This window comes from Lampetra planeri, chromosome 33 (assembly GCF_965212315.1).
Source record: "Lampetra planeri chromosome 33, kcLamPlan1.2.h2, whole genome shotgun sequence".
Classification (NCBI taxonomy): domain Eukaryota; kingdom Metazoa; phylum Chordata; class Hyperoartia; order Petromyzontiformes; family Petromyzontidae; genus Lampetra; species Lampetra planeri.
In genome coordinates, this window is record NC_136139.1 from 4,531,185 (window position 1) to 4,548,532 (window position 17,348).

General features: G+C 50.1%; 1 protein-coding gene across 1 annotated transcript in view; it reads left to right on the top strand.

Moving 5' to 3' along the window:
- Positions 1–17,348, top strand: part of LOC144729630 (F-box only protein 11-like) — a 33,922-nt gene that overhangs the window by 11,048 nt on the left and 5,526 nt on the right. Inside the window, exons 4-22 of the mRNA XM_078610030.1 lie at positions 102–243; positions 2,313–2,442; positions 4,229–4,312; positions 5,396–5,528; positions 6,031–6,137; positions 6,758–6,869; positions 7,498–7,604; positions 8,281–8,418; positions 9,022–9,239; positions 10,243–10,328; positions 10,649–10,743; positions 11,335–11,457; positions 12,534–12,619; positions 13,688–13,764; positions 13,889–14,032; positions 14,713–14,823; positions 15,471–15,578; positions 16,295–16,403; positions 17,119–17,217. Coding sequence (XP_078466156.1) covers positions 102–243; positions 2,313–2,442; positions 4,229–4,312; positions 5,396–5,528; positions 6,031–6,137; positions 6,758–6,869; positions 7,498–7,604; positions 8,281–8,418; positions 9,022–9,239; positions 10,243–10,328; positions 10,649–10,743; positions 11,335–11,457; positions 12,534–12,619; positions 13,688–13,764; positions 13,889–14,032; positions 14,713–14,823; positions 15,471–15,578; positions 16,295–16,403; positions 17,119–17,217 — 2,209 coding nt within the window. The remainder of the gene's footprint in view (positions 1–101; positions 244–2,312; positions 2,443–4,228; positions 4,313–5,395; positions 5,529–6,030; positions 6,138–6,757; positions 6,870–7,497; positions 7,605–8,280; positions 8,419–9,021; positions 9,240–10,242; positions 10,329–10,648; positions 10,744–11,334; positions 11,458–12,533; positions 12,620–13,687; positions 13,765–13,888; positions 14,033–14,712; positions 14,824–15,470; positions 15,579–16,294; positions 16,404–17,118; positions 17,218–17,348) is intronic.

Sequence of the window (17,348 nt, forward strand, 5' to 3'; positions counted from 1 at the left end):
AGGACTTACCGTGAAATTAGCGTGCAGTGGACAGAGATCTTATGGCGCTACCTGCTTGGTGTTCCGCCCCCCCTCCCCTCTCCCCACCCTGCCCCCCGCAGCCCCAGCCGAACGATACCTGCAGGAGAAGCTCCCGGACGAGGTGGTGCTCAAGGTGTTCTCGTACCTGCTGGAGCAGGACTTATGCCGCGTGGCTTGCGTTTGCAAGCGCTTTAACACACTCGCCAACGACCCCCTGCTGTGGTGAGCACGAGCCGCGTGGGGAGTGGGGGGGGGGCGCGTGCCTGGCCGCAGTGACTGCGTGCCGAAAGTAGCGTCGACTTTCATGCCGGCGGTAACTCGCGTGGAATCGTGCTTGCGAGAAATCGATTGTTTACGATTTTAAGCAGTTGTTACGATGCGTTACGTTGATGTGTGACGCTTGCAATGTACGATCGAGGCGGCATAAATGAGAACATAAACGAGACGAGGCAGATAAATTAGTCATCTTGCATGCATTTTGTAAGGCTTTATAGTGCGTTCAGCCTAGAAATACTTGATTCGTGATAGATAGCAGTTGTGCTTTTGGCAGACGTGCAGGAACCAGGACTTCCATAGGCCGCAAAAACATAAATTGGCACGTGAAATGTATCGTGCCGCTCATTACAGATAGACGCCCGATCAGGTTTAATGCTTCACCGTTAGTTGGAAGGCATTAAAAAGAATCGATTGTTCAATCTCGCCATCACACCAAATCATTACAACTCACCGAATCGCCGGGGAGTGTGAATCGTGTCTCTTGGCAACCGTATTAGGTTTTTTTCATCTCCTGGTGGAGGGGATTCAGGGGATGATTACAAGCCTACAAACGAAAACCAAACCAATTAGTGGTAGCATTCATTATTACATTATTACATGTATAACGTGCACAAATTGAACTTCATGGACATTCAGAGGTGTGGGTTAAGACATGTATAACAAAAACACATAAACAGAACAGAGCCTATTTCACATGTCCATTGTGCAAGGTAGTAGTACAGCACAGGACCGACCTGCCTGGAGAAGAAAAGTACAGGACGGTGCAGTCCTCTGTGAGAGTAGGAGAAGCTCCTGTGCCATCTTGAAGAGGCAGCAGCGCAAATCTACCAAGGAAGGACGTGTGGCTGCACCTCAGAGCTCTACATCCTCCCTGACCTTTCCAGTGTGCCACAGAGAATTCCGGGCTCGGATTGGCCTCTTCAGCCATCTGCGCACTCATCAAAACCCAACAAAATGACAAACGTGCCATGGTCGTCATCAACTTTGATGGACGAACAAGAAGAAGAAGTACAGTGGTGGTAGAACCCTGGGCTGTCACAACTCGACTCGGCCACAAATGAGTACCTGGTGCGATGTGTAAACTTCGCCACTTGGGAGACAAAGGCGGCTGGGCGTGTTACTGACCACCCATCCCCTTCTTTGCCATCCCAGCCTTCACAGGTGCTCCCTAACAGCACTCGCCCCAACAGTCTATTCAGGCTATAGGGAGGGTCTTTGTCAAATTAACCGCCACCTTCGGAAAAGCGCCGCAGCCGGACTTGTCATCTTGCACCTGAACCAGAGGTCGCAAACGGGTTTTGATTCCTTACCCGTACCCGGCCGCGCCAGGGTCGCAAACGGGTACCCGTACCCGGCCGTACCCTACCCGTACCCGGCCGGGTATCGGGTAGGGTACGGGTATCGGGTACCTGATTGCGACCTCTGGGATGAAGCCATGTTGCAGGCGCGGGTGGGTTGATTCTAGGAACTTGAATTGTGAGAAGAGACAAGACGTTGGGAAATGAGTGACAAACGGTGACTCAACAGTGACTCACGGCTTACCCGTACCCGTACCCGGCCGCACCAGGGTCGCAAACGGGTACCCATACCCAGTCGGGTACGGGTAGCCGGGTATCGGGTAGGGTACGGGTATCGGGTACCCGGTTGCGACCTCTGACCTGAACCTAAAAAATATATATATTTTATTTTACCAGGTAAGGCCAACTGAGCTATTCAGCTCTTTTTCAGAAGTGACCTGGTTATCACAAATGATAGCTCAACGAAGTAGCTTATCTAGTGGACATTTATAGCAGCCTAATACTCTAAATGCACGTTTCTAAATGTGGAGGGAAAAACCCGAGGCCCCGGAGAAAAATCCACACGACCACGGGGAGAACATGCGAACTCCAAATATACAGCAGCAGGCGTCAGGGTCGGGATCGAACCCACAACCTCCTGTATACCAGGCGAGGAAGTTAACATCTCGCCACCGTGGCGCCCATTTCGCCTGAACGTGTTTTGCCCGACGGGAGCAGGAAGCTACTGTACACGGACCTCTTTGAGTACACAAGGCCCATGCTGCACCCAGAGCCGCGCAAGTTCTTCCAGGTGAACGTGGAGGACTGCGAGAATGCCAACCCGTGGAAGGAGAGCTTCAGCCAACTGGTGAGTGCCCGCAGGTTGCCCTGGCGTCCGTCGCTTGGAGCTGCGTCAGCGGGTGGGCGGGGGGGGGTGTGGACGATTTTTCCAATCGCGGTTCACAGTGATCGTGACATGTTGATACGCTGCCGTGATGCAACAGTGATAATGATGATTAAGTAATAATTCTATTTTGAGCATTTTCATCACCGTTTAATACCTAACAGCTCGTCTTCCTATTTTCAGCACGATTAAAATGTTACCGTCTTTCATTATACAAAGTGGTGGCACCCATTTGAATCGGCTGTCCAGAACCATTCTCAATGCCCCCTACCTTCTGAACTCTTTTGCCTGTCACCTGCTTTGCCCTCTTTTTTACACAAGTATGTACGTATGTTGAACTTCTTTCGCACCGTACGTAGCCAACCGTGCGAATTGGAGGTGCGGAGGAAGGACGACAAACTTAAACACATTTGGGTCCTGAGGTCCCAAATGCCTAGCGGCTAGAAACGAACCACACTATTGAAGGCGTTATAGATTGTGACCACTCTTAGGTATCGGGATGATGGACATGAAAAATGTTGCTATGAGGGTGATAATAATGTCAATTGTTACCATTGTTTTTGTCATTACCGTTGATTTTGAATTACTTTCAGAACATTTGGCATCTTTTGTCATAAATGTCATCGTCAGCATCATCATCATCGCATCCACCATCACCAGCAGAAGAGACAACATCACCATTCGCATTATCATAACCAGGAGCATCAACATCTTCAGCGTCATCATCATTGTCATCATCACCAGCAGCGGCAGTGTCATTATTATCCTCATGATTGTGATCATCATATTTACAATGAGCAAAATGCTTAGTAAGTGAAATTGGCCAAACTTTGCAAGCAGGACCCTCCAGGAAAACTAAGTCACATTGTTATCATGTTCTTGGTTCTTTCGGTAAAGTCACGTAGAAGGGAAGTAATAAAATTATAAAAATAAAACATAATAAAATTATTCTCACGACGTTTCGGCCACAACGCAAGCAGCCGTCCTCAGGTGAAAACCAGGTCCGTCGAGGCGACAGAGTCTGAATGAGTCTGAATGACTCTGTCACCTCGACGGACCTGGTTTTCGCCTGAGGACGGCTGCTTGAGTTGTGGCCGAAACGTCGTGAAAATAATTTTATTATGTTTTATTTTTATTATTTTATTACTTCCCATCTACGTGACTTTACCGAAAGAACCAAGAAGATGAATCCCTGCAGTCACGAAAGCTTTAAATCAAAATTTATTGTTATCATGATTATATTATTATTATTATCATGATTGGGGCCCGCCCCTGCAGGCTGCACACTAGAAGATGGTAATACATCAAAGGGGACAAATACTTGAACCAAATACATTTGTCACAATTGAATTATGAATGCAGTGATCTTTTATGATTTTGCTGCTATCCTCGCCGGAGTAGGGATTTTAGCGTTGGTATTGGTGACGTGTCTTTGGCACTCGGAATATCGGGTTAAGGCGGACTGCACGGTCCAGGTAAAAGGACGCCAGAGTCAATTATTTATTGATTAAATAAAAATTGAAGCGTTTTTCAGGGAAAACTACAGAGTTGCACCGAGTGAAGGTCACTGGTGGAGAACGGATCTCCTCTGTCACGTGATTTCCAGAATGCCAGTATTGGTTATGCCTACAAATGTTTGGAATGAAGAGCAAATGGAGGACATGGCCTAGACTTTACCCACCGAGTCTCAAGGGTTTCATGGCACCAGAAGGTGCTCTAATTGCCCGTCTGTTGTGTCGTTGCGTTTCAGTACAAAGGGGTTCACATCAAACCGGGCTACGCGGAACACTTCTACAACAACCCGGCAAGGTTCAAAGGTCGAGCGAACATTCTGGTGAGCGAAGGGAATCCTGCCTCTTGAGCCACCATGGTGCTGCTCTCAAACCACCACTCGCCAAACACGTAAATTTACCACCAATATGCTGTGAATCGTATTTCACAGATTTACAATCTCAAAGACCCAGACTAAAGGCACAGGTGTGCACCGCCGCCTCTGTGTGTATCCTCGATAAACTCTTGTTGATGAAAGCTGCTATTCGAGGATGATGGAAGGAACTTTAGAAGTATTTCCAATGTTATCTTCCACGGCCATTTCACTGACAGGGTGGTGCACTTCTCTCTGGGACAGTTTCGATTTGAAATTTCTCATGCATGTATGTTGAACTTTTTTCGCACCGTACGTAGCCAACCGCACTAATCAGGGGTGGAGCAGTCGAACAGTCACTGCATTGTGCTATGAACCAGGGGATGTCAATTCAATTTCCCACCGCCGGCTAAACATTTATGGCCCCTGCAGCCAATACTAGGACAATTTTCATCACTTTGTAAAAAAAAAAAGAATGGAAATCTTGAGTCGGCGTCTATTTCATATGAAGTGATTGAAAATCTTATTATATAGGCGTGGTTACATTGCTTAAAATTTCTTAAGTTTGGTATTCCAAAAGCCCTCCAACCTGTTCTGGCTGAAACACAGTGGCGTGAAAAAAACAAAAATGTAAAGAAATTTTTTTTCAGCCATGTTGCAACCTGCTGGATTTTACGAAGGCTTGCGGTTCCTTTCGGGCTGCTAACTGCATGCGTTCACGTGTATGTCCGTGTGTCCTTGTGTTTGTGTGGAGAGCGGGAGGGTAGCGGTTAGCATGCTACGAACCCGGCGCAACTAAGTTCGATTCCCACTCATGGCCAACACCAGTGACGATTATTTGAACCGGTCCTGGGCCTCCCCTAGGTCGACTCTTCGTCAAATAAGTACCTGGTGCGGTGTTTAAACGTCACCACGAGGGAGAAAAATGCGGTCGGGCGTGGTGCTGGCCACCCACCTCCTCGTGCCGGCCTTCATAGGTGTTCACGAACAGCACTTGCCCCACCAGTCTGTTAAAGGCTATTCGGGGAATCTTTGTATGTCCGTGTCGCCCAGTACTATGACACAATCGAGGACGCCCTGGGCGGGGTACAGGAGGGCCACTTCGACGGCCTCATCTTCGTCCACGCCGGCGTGTACTCCGACGAGTGGATCTACGTCGAGACGCCTGTCGCCATGATCGGAGCCGGTGGGTTCACACGGGCAGAGGGCAACCCAGGGGTCACGGCGGGATGGTGGCGATCGGTAGGAATACTACAGATCACTGATTAAAGTCGTTCCTTGATGTGGCTCGGAGTGCTGATCTAGTGACGCTGAGATCTTGGATTTTTGTTATCGTTAAATTTTAACACGTGCGTTGTTCCGTCATCCGCAGCACCTGGACTGTACTTCCATGGTCTCACGTCTACGCTCATCACCTTAACCAATCCACACCGACCACCGTTGTTCAGTATTCATCAAAAATCTCCCACGGCCAATACGCTGCAGGGGAGGCCTTCAGTACTGGATCAACAAAAGGGGCTGTACTTTGTTCATTTACATTGGATAGTGTGGGACACAGAACCGAGATAAAATCGGTTTGGCGTGTTTGGCGTCATATGTTCTTCACCGACGACCTTTTAACGAAGTTGTAATGGTGGAGACATTTTTCCTTGCTTTGTTTGAATGTTTGCGGTTGTCTAACCCCACAGCCCCGGGCAAGGTGGCGGACAAAGTGATCATCGAGAACACTCGAGACTCCACGTTCGTGTTCATGGAGGGCTCCGACGACGCCTACGTTGGGTTCATGACCATCAAGGTTGGCGCCGGTGGCCGGGCGGCTTGTCGTCATCGTCGCCGCTTAATATTTATACCGCGCCTCTCGTGCGGTACATCATGATGCGCGCGCCACGTCTAGGAGAGCCCCCGGTAGCAGCCGTCTCTGTGAGGGCACAAGGTCAATGCAGCACTGGCCTGCGATTGGGCATTATTCTTGCAAGCAGGGGGCGATGTTCGTTTGTGACTTTACCCACTTAGCTAGTTTGAGAGCAGTTTTCTAATTTTGTGGAAATTTGAAGCGTGATTCTGGCACACGTAGACTACTTTTTCGAATAATGTCACAGGAGCTTGCAAGTCCGCTGTGAAGCATATGCCTACCAGCAGTTGATTGTTGACGGAGGGCTGTAAATTGTAATACATTTTCTTCCCTGTTACTGTTAATTACTTTCTGGTTATTATTTAACCCATCCTCATTTTTTCGACTTCCCTGGCTGCTGGTGAAACTTAAGAAAATCAAAACAGTCCAGAGTTTGCTCTTTAAACGAATACCGATGGAAAGCATCGGTTCAGACGGCCCTTAGGCTTATGGACTAAGAGGATATCGTTACATTTACTATTATCATGAACTTTATGCCTTCGTCTTGCCACTTGATGCCGCAGTTCAACCCGGACGATCGCTCCGGAAATCACCACAACGCGCACCACTGCCTCGAGATCACGGTCAACTGCTGCCCAGTGATCGACCGCTCCATTATCCGCAGCACCTGCACAGGTGAGCCCCATACACTCCGCAGGCTGCCGGCAAGCCTGGCCCAAGTGTGCAAGTGGCAGGGGTTAGAGTTCTGTCATGGATAAGTGGTCCTGCCACTCGCACCGAGAAAAACAATCGTTTATGGTGGAGCTTGCGGTGGGGATTGTAGGTGCTGCTGGTGGTTGGGTGGGGTGTGGTTAGTGGCAATGGGTGGTGGTGGTGGTGGTTGGGTGATGGGTGGTTATGGTGGTGGTTGGGTGGGTAATGGGTGGTTATGGTGGTGGTTGGCTGGATTTTGGTTAGGGGTGGGATGCTGGGATGGTTGGCCTGAGCCTGCCGTGTCTTTTTTCCATTGTTTTTTTGAGACTTCCCTCAGATTTTCCTGGGGCTGGGACTCTCCATTGAATGTCTGTGTCTACGTGTGCACAAGTCACTCTGGCCCTGCCGCGGTCGTGCCCCTTTGCCGTTGATCTTTGTTGTCTTTTTGTTGTCTTTTTCTTCCCCAAGATGTGTTTTTTATATTGCCAGGGTATTCATGATAAGTCGCTTTGAGACGTGACATTTTGGCGATTTAACGAATGCGAATACTTATCGTTAAACCGTGCCCTGTCGTGTGCGTTTGTGCCGCGTTTCCCCATGGCCGGGACAGTGGGCTCGGCCGTGTGCGTGAGTGGACACGGGGCCTGCCCCTCGCTCAAGTACTGCAATATCAGTGACTGTGAGAACGTGGGCCTCTACATCACCGACCACGCGCAGGTACGTGGCTGCCGTAAACTCCCGTTGCGCCTCGTGAACCGCGCGACCCAAAACTCTGAAAATTTGCGAAGGCTGCATGGCAGACACAACGTCGGTTACAATTGTGTATGTATGTTGAACTTCTTTGGCACCATGTGGAGGAATGACAACAAACTAAAGACAAAAAGCATTTCGAGAGAAATTCGTTTTCAATCTAGATTTACAAATGCATAGCTCCAGTGGCTTCCTAATATTGGAAGGAAGAGCGTTCCAGACGGCAGCAGAAACGCACCTGAAAGGTCGCGATGCTGTGACTGTCTTTTGTCGATGATTAGCCGAACAAAGTTTGGAACAAGATGCAGTGAGTCCTCGTTTAACGTGGTCAATGCGTTCCTTAAAAGTGCCGCATTAAGCGAATAACATCTGAAGCGAAAAAAAATACCTGGAAATGATGGAACGATAAAGTTTGTCAAGATACATTGTTTCCAGATGTCCGCAGAAGCGCATTTGAAAGCACGCGATATAGTGACCATCTTTGTTTTACAATGTACTGAGCTGACTTGAGAGCGCTGAACAATGCGCAACGATGACGTTTGTGGCCTTGCCTGGCCGAGAAGCCAACTCCCAGCATGCCCCCACTCACTGAGGTGTAACTGGAGCACCAGCTAACACCAAACGGCTTGGCGTTTGTGACCAGGGGACCTATGAGGACAACGAAATTTCCAACAATGCGCTGGCCGGGATTTGGGTTAAGAACCACGCGAACCCCATCATCAGACGAAATCACATCCACCACGGACGCGACGTGGGCGTCTTCACATTCGACCACGGCATGGTGAGTGCGCGCGGGCAGAGGTGTGCGCTCGTAAATGCACGCATGTGTGCGTGTGTGAGCAAAGGTGGCTGAGCGTGGTGCTGGCCACCCACCTCATCGTGTGCCATGCTGGCCTTCACTCGCTAACAGCACTTGCTCCTACAGTCTGTTAAGGCTATAAGGGTGATCTTTTGTGTGAGCAGAGTACCTGGTGGCTAAAAGGTAGAAAGTTTGCACAGTGGGGAGCACAGTTGGTGCATCTGCCAGTCATCATCTCAGTCAACTCATGGCACCTGAGTTTGTTCTGTGACCGCCTACCTGTAGGCCGTTGACACTTCACGTGGCCTCAAAGTGCACCTAGCATGACACAAGCGCCATGGTGACGTCACCACCACTTAGTGGCGAACGACGGTTGTTGTTGTTGAGAATGTACAGTTTTTCATTGTCAATCCACAGCTCCAAAGTTTCCTCCCTGTTCTCTACCCATGTCCTCCCATTCCATTCTCTCCATCTTAACTCGTTCTTCCCTTCCACTTGGCTCCATTTCCATTCTCTTTCCTTTCCATCCCTCTCCTTGCTCTTGCCTCCACTTCACATTGCTTACAAATTCATGCTCGCCTCCAGGGATATTTTGAGAGCTGCAATATCCACCGGAACCGAATTGCCGGCTTCGAGGTGAAGGCCTACGCCAACCCGACGGTGGTGCGCTGTGAGATCCACCACGGGCAGACGGGCGGCATCTACGTGCATGAGAAGGGCCGTGGCCAGTTCATCGACAACAAGATCTACAGCAACAACTTCGCCGGCGTCTGGGTCACCTCGCAGAGCGACCCCACCATCCGGTCAGCCACGCATGACACGCAGAGAAACGCACGTACAACAAAGATAACATATTTTTGTGGCAAGTGCCGTTAGCAAGCAACTATGAAGGCTGGCACAGCACACGAGGGGGTGGGTCATCAAAATGTACACATTACACCAGGTACTCATTTGAGGCCGAGTCAACCTAGGGGATTCCCAGGACCGCTACACTACCGCTGCCCTCACGCACGACATACGCTCATATGCACACAACACATGACACACACAATGCATGTGCAATGTCTGCACACAAAAATACATTGTGTTTCGTTACTTACAAAGTTTGGCAAATTCCATGTCTGCAGATAAAATAATTGAAGTGCGATTGTTAAACAAATACTTGCAACAAAGGTACTGTATACATTTACCAATGCTTGTGTGTGTGATTCGATCTATGTGTCATGATCGTAAGCCTGCATTTTAACCGATGATTCGATACATTGTTTCATACCCTAGTTTTACTGGTAGGAACCTCCTGGTTACACCAGCCCACAGGGGATTATTGTGTCTGTCCGTCCGTCGTGCAGGGAGGGGCTGGGTGGGGAGGGAGGGAGGGGCTGGGTGGGGAGGGGAGGGTGGGGAGGCGCTGGGTGGGGCTGGGTGGGGAGGGGAGGGTGGGGAGGGGCTGGGTGGGGAGGGTGGGGAGGGGCTGGGTGGGGACAGTGGGGAGGGGCTGGGTGGGGAGGGACTGGGTGGGGAGGGGCTGGGTGGGGAGGGGCTGGGTGGGGAGGATGGGGCTGGATGGGGGGTGGGAGGGGTGGGGAGGGGCTGGTCACACCGTGGTGCCCTTATTAAACTCAACGTTTAACCTACTCACGCCGGCTTGTGCCCGCCCTCACAGTCGGCCATATTTGCGGAATACACCACGCCGCCGTTGACCCTGGCCATTGACCGAGCAACCCAACGTTCCTACTAGCTCCCGCAGGAATGTGCTTACCATCATCCTGCGTTCCGTGACAGATTTTGAATGCGTGTGCTCTGCAGAGGGAACACCATTTTCAATGGCAACCAGGGCGGAGTGTACATCTTTGGCGACGGCCGTGGCCTGATTGAAAGCAACGACATTTACGGTAACTTGCGCATCTCATAACATGACGCTATTTGCATCATCGTCATCATCATAATAATGGCAGTAGCACGACTGGAACATATATTAATTATGATAATAAAAAATAATTTACCTCCCTTTGGCAAAGTTCTGCTGGATGAAGGAATGCCTTCGCCATCTCGCCAGGCCATGGGTGTTATTTTAACCATACTTCACAGTGCTTCAGAGCATATTGGACAATGTCATCAGGAGAAAGAGAAGCAAGATGAGAACAATCTATGGCGATTTCTGTCCGAGACGGCTCTCGTTTGTTTGTTTTTATCTCTCTCTCTCTCTCCGCAGGGAACGCTCTGGCGGGGATCCAGATCCGCAGCAACAGCTGTCCAATCGTACGGCACAACAAGATCCACGATGGGCAGCACGGCGGCATCTACGTCGTGAGTGGCGTGGGCGGAGGCTCGGCTCAGAATTCTTGGCAGCTCATCGGCCGCCCCCGTCCTGATTGTGGATGGTCCACACGGCCGGGCAGCGGCACGGCTCAGCGGCTTTACGCTTTTGGCGCTTGTTGCAGAGGCTCGCAGTACCGTAGCCAGTGGCCGCCCTGGCGAATACTTGTTTTTTGTCACGCAATAAAATGCGCACCATCTAATTTACTTTTTAAAATACGTGCACCGTCTTCTTCGCAGTGGACGTTAAAATCCCTTGAGGTTGTTCAAAAACAATGGTGGGCCGTGTGCGCCTGGGTGTCGCGATCCACATTTGTAAATTACTCGCAAATTCCCACGTTGGAGGAAGCCACTGAGCAACGTCACCCTCTACTGTGAAACTACTGCAGACTTTAAGCGTCTGTGAAACAGAACAGCTTCGTGATAGCCTTGCGCTATAAGAATGGCATGAATGCACAAATGTACTGGTTCTACTCCCGTCCTGACGCGGCACAAATTTTGAGTGTTTGCTTTAGTTGTGTGTCTTTAACCGTTGTTGTCACTGTTGCCGGTCTGCCTCTGCGTACGTGCGCCCCTTGGCAGCACGAGAAGGGCCAGGGAGTGATTGAGGAGAACGAGGTTTACAGCAACACGCTGGCGGGAGTCTGGGTGACGACGGGGAGCACGCCGGTGCTGCGTCGCAACCGCATTCACAGCGGCAAGCAGGTAGAGAGACCGGCGCGCAAAACCCACCGTCCATCGCCACTGCTACCGCTGGCGCCGGTCGCCGTCGTCGCTAAAGCGTCTCATGATTGCCCCCCTCTCGACAATTCGATGAATTGACGTGATTTGGGCGTCGCTATTCTATCCAAGGATTTTTTTGCGTCTTCTTAGTCTTCTTAGTGTTGTTTATAATTGTCTCATTTTGTGGAATTTTGTTCAATCCATTCGCCTAAATGTAATTTTAACGTACCATAATTTGCATACAGTTTGAATCTATCGCGAGCGTAAGAGCGTATATGAATCGACGAGTCGATGCATTGTTACATGCGATGTCGTCAGCGCTGCCAAAAACTACTACCGCCTTTAATCACCTCCCCATCGTCACGATCTCTTCTGCCGCTCTTCCCATAAAAATCAACAACTATAACAGCCGCCATTCGCCACAAAGTGGCGGTGACGTCATCACAGTGCTTTAGGCCAGGCTAGGTGCACTTTGAGGCTTTGTGAAATGTCGAAGGCTCGCTGATAGGACGTCACAGGACAGACCCAAATCTACGTACACACACACACACAGCACATACAGCCATATACCTTAAATGCGGGTCCACACCTCATTGGCCGGCTGCGCGACTCAGTTGCATGCAACTGAATAGATTGTATGTGGACGTCTGCAACCAGGGACGTCCACACGTAAGCAGATTAGGTTGCACGGTATCAAGAGCGATTTTGCTTGGGTAACTGATACCTCACTTGTACATATGCACACGCATAAAGAAGGCACAAAGAGACAGAGAAAAGAAAAACTATTCGAGTAATGAAAAGAAAGACGCGCAACAAGGTGACTGGAGGAGTTGCAGGGAGAGAGAAAGTGAGAGGCGGAGAGATACTGGGGAGACGGTTATCGCCAGAGTCATCTGATCTCCACTTGTCTTTTCCATGAAATGTAAATAACCGATTCCCGCACGCGTCGTTCGATGTATGTACCACGAGCGCACGAGTCCATTTTAATCGATGAGTCGTTACTTACCCGTTCATTGTCGCGATTGTTAATGTGTGCGCGCGCGCGTGCGTGCTTGCAGGTCGGGGTGTACTTTTACGACAATGGGCACGGGGTGCTCGAGGACAATGACATCTACAACCACATGTACTCGGGTGTGCAGATCAGGTGAGCACTGCCCTTGATTATTTGTTTTATTGCAACTCAACGAGCGCCCGGTACAAGTCGTCGATCGCAAGAGGGGATGCAGAACTCCGCAACGGCAACCCGATCTCGGCGTGACGAGGGGACCCCCCCCCCCTATGAAGGGAGGGAAAAAATTGGGCTCATTGCCACACCCTAGTGGGGAACCATGTGATGGAGCATGACGATTTATGCGAGGCGAGGGAAAATGGAGTGCTGCCCCTGGTTAATGAAGCCGCTCGGTAACTTACTACTACGGCCAGGAAATACAATGTCCGTGTGTCCGTCCTTCACAGGACACTTAATGGTTACGTGAAAATTACAAAACCCTTCAACCATTTGCTGCAAAACTTCGTGTGCAGCTCACCAATATGGACGGCCACATCCGTGTAGCTTTTTTTGGCAAAAATCTGCAGTAACATTATTCCAGTCGTTTCATCGATAAAAAATGTACTGCCGAGTTACGCTGTATACCAGCTTGATTGACACGTGTTAGAATGCATATGTTTGCATTAGAAACCTGCTTGCGCCACTGAATGGCATGGAGGATTAAACCCCAGGACGGAACCCTGAAATACTCTAATTCTAGATTTGAAGCTTTCGTGACTGCAAGGATTCATGCTCTTTGGTTTTTTCGGTAAAGTCCTGTTCCAGTGGTCCAATTTGGAAGACCCATACAATCAATAATGTATATATTCGCTCACAGAAGACGACTTACTGGTTTCATCATATTCTTGGGTCTTTCAGTAAAGTCACATCGATAGGTTATTTTCTTTGAACCTATCTACGTGACTTTACCGAAAGACCCAAGAATATAAAATCCTGCAGTCACGAAAGATTTAAGTCATGGTTTCATCATGTTAATAAATTGTATTAAGATGTTAAATGTCTCGCATATAAGAGTATGTAGTAACATGCATGCCGGATACATCATTGCCGGATCTGCTGTGCACCCAGGTTTGCATCCTCTTGGGGTTAATGCACTGGCGTGGCAACTTTGTCATTTTTTTTAGCGGTCATTTCACGACGACCTGTTTGCTGTCGTCCCCACAGGACGGGCAGCAATCCGAAGATCAGGCGCAATAAGATCTGGGGAGGGCAGAACGGAGGCATTCTGGTTTACAATTCAGGTGAGAAACCCATCTCGCCGCCATCAATTCATCTCCTTCCATCTCACTCTCAACCGGCGTTGAGGTGCCCCCGGCGGTCGCGCGCGACGTCAAACCTGTGGTGACGATGGTCGTTGTCGTCTAGGCCTGGGCGTGATCGAAGACAACGAGATTTTCGACAACGCCATGGCGGGCGTCTGGATCAAGACCGACAGTAACCCCACGCTGCGGCGCAACAAAATCCACGGCGGACGCGACGGAGGAATCTGCATTTTCAACGGCGGCAGAGGTAACCCTTACCTTCCCAGTGATCACCGTAGATTGAAAACTCATTTATTCAGAACTGATTTGTGTTTAGTTTGTTGTCCTTCCCCCGCACCTCCAATTAGCACGGTTGGCTATGCATATACTTTGGGGTGAGCAACTCGGGTGCAAAGTTGTGGCAATAGCCCTATCATTGCTGGAACCGCTTTTACATTTTTTTTACGTTTTCTAACTAAGGGAGGGGGGGTGGCGACGGTGGTCACGATAAATCTGGTAAAGATAATGTATAAAAGATTGTTTAACACGTAGGCTTTCGCGATAAATATCCACAATACAGGTTTTTTTTGGTTAGATTGCGTGAATATAAATGTGTCGCTAAACCCACCACCACCCAACACAGCCAATCAGTGTACGGCTTGTCACGTAAACGGAACATGCAAAATCGTTACTAGTACAGCACACCGGTATGGTGGAGAAAAAATATTGTGGATTTGCTCTCTAACACACCGGTGTGCTGTACTAGTAACGAATTGGTCACGTTCTGTTTACGTGACAACCCTTACTAGTTGGCTCTGTCGGGTGGTGGCGGGTTCAACGACACATTTATATTTACGTGATGTAACCCAAAAACAAACCTGTGTTATGGATGAAAGATTCGTTGTATTCTTGTTACTCAAACGTTAATTTTCGTTTCCGTACGTGAAGGCGTTTTGGAGGAGAACGACATCTTCCGGAACGCTCAGGCAGGGGTGCTCATCAGCACCAACAGCCACCCGACGCTGCGCAAGAACCGCATCTTTGACGGCTTCGCCGCCGGTGAGCCGGCCAGGGTCGAACCGGGCCCGGTCCGTGTTTACACAGTCAACATCGTTTGGCCATGACGATCGACGCTTCCGCCACCATCAACGCCGCGTCTGCTGCCTTTGCTACTGTCACTGCCGTTATCACCACCATCATCATCTCGACTCTCGCCGCCACTGCCATCACCACCATCTCTACTGCCACCATTGCCACTGCCAACAACATCACCACCTCCACCACTGCTACTATCACCACCAACATTTACACCACCACCACCACCTACCACCATCATCTCGACTGTCACCATCACTGCCATCACGACCATCTCTACTGCCATCATTACGACTGCCAGCGACATCACGTCCACCATCATCTCTGCCACCACCGTCATCTCTGCCACCACCACCACCACCACAATCTCCATTGTCACAACTTCCAATACCGCTACCACTTCCCATCTTCACGACCTCCACCACCTCCATCGCCACCACTGTCATCGCTACCCGTCACCACTACCACCACTTCCATGGTCACTGCCACCACCTTCATCGCCGCCTTATTCCCCACCATCGCCTCGAAGGCACTCTATAAATAAATAAAACATTTGCGCGTCCCCTTTGACCTGCGTCTCTCTCCTGTCTGTGTCCCTGTCTCCCCGGCAGGCATAGAAATCACGAACCACGCCACCGCCACGTTGGAGGACAACCAGATATTCAACAACAAGTTTGGGGGCCTTTTTGTTGCGACGGGTGTCCAGGTCATCATGAAAGGTGCGCGCTCAGGGAAGATGCGTGTCACGGTGGCACAGAACGTCGCATTGTGATGTGCCGACGATCACCAACGTGGGTGAAAGTGGCAAAACACAGCTGTGAGGCTTGCTATATTACAATCCGAGGGACGTGAGTCAATACAATACGAGAGAAGGGGAAGAGGGGGGGGGTACGCTTGGATTCGAGAGGACAGGCGAGTTAGAGGCAGTCGTGTTGACCGTTAAGACGGGTTAAGTGGGCACGGGGGATAATGGCCAGTGGTCGAGACTGTAACGGCATAACGGCAGCTAAAAGGGAGGAACGTGCCCAAGTGAACGTCCACCGCAGAGGTGGAGCGATGAGATCCACTCGTGTGCTGGAGCGAGATGGATTGTTGCAGTTTTGCGTCTGCGAGGGATGGCGATGGCTTGGGGGGGGTGGTGGGGGGGGAGGCCTTCAGTTGGCAGCGGATGGATCACGGCCAAAGATGAAAGCGAAACGTGATTATAAATTGACAGTTAACTCTGCCAAAGAAGTGTTAAATCATTATACCTCCTTTAACAAAAAAACATGGCCTTTATGATGCCATCTGTAAAAATTCACCTGACTTGAGATTGCCTTTGAAATCCCCTCTATCCCTTGTGCCCAGTGCCTTGTCCATGCAGTTTAAAGTGAGACCCTTCTTCTAAGAGTTTATTTTGTTTCTTGTGCGTGCGCGTGTTGTTGCATGCGCGAAGACAACAAGGTCGGCAACAACCAGGACGCGATAGAGAAGGCGGTGTCGCGGGGTCACTGCCTCTACAAGATCTCCAGCTACACCAGCTACCCCATGCACGACTTCTACAGGTGGCGAACGCTAACTACCTCGCTCGCACTCACCACGCACACGGCCGCCACTTTGTTTTTTTTATTGCAACTCAACGCGAGCCGGGGACAAATACACCGACTGCAAACCGGTGGGGGGTGGGTGGGGGATGAACAGAAACTCTGCGAATAGCAACCAGATTATGACGTAACAGGATCCCTGTGGAGGGGGAAAATTAGCCTCGTTTGCCCCACCCAAGTGGGGGACCGCGTGCGATGACATGAAGATTTATATTTAAAATAAACATTTAAGTTTACAAAACAATCGTTCTCAGGGCGCTATGCACGGAAAGACGGAAATAGTTAACGTCGATCAGGGAAAGAAGAAGTGAGAAAGACGTTTGAAAATAACTACAAATGGATATGTTTTTTGGTCGAGATTTGAAGATCTGTAACATCGTGACCTCGAAGGGCAACGAGTTCCAGAGTTGAGGTGCCGCAATAGCAAAAGCCACGATCACCCCGAGTGAGGCTTTCCTAGGTAAACAAGCATAGACATAATACAAAATATATAAATTCAAATGGTAAAACGGACTGTGGTGAGTCACGATCACCGGAGTTTTGGAGACTCTAAATCTATTGTCTTGGCACGGGGGGGGGGGGGGACACACACGCCCTGTGGTCCGGCCCCGTGGAGGCGAGGGTTACCCGACCTGTGTGAAGTTTGTCCTTTTGCGTTTGTGCGTGCGGAGCGCAGGTGTCACACGTGCAACACCACGGAGCGCAATGCCATCTGCATCAACTGCATCACCAAGTGCCACCTTGGCCACGACGTGGAGTTCATCCGGCACGACAGGTGGGTGTCGCCGCACACGTGCACACCGTCGCAGGCTTCCTTCGTTAACTTCGTGGAGGTGCCCACCCCCCACCGCCCCCCACCGCAGCAGTGCGTGGCAAAAGCTCGAGACGAGCTCAGCCCTAACCCGC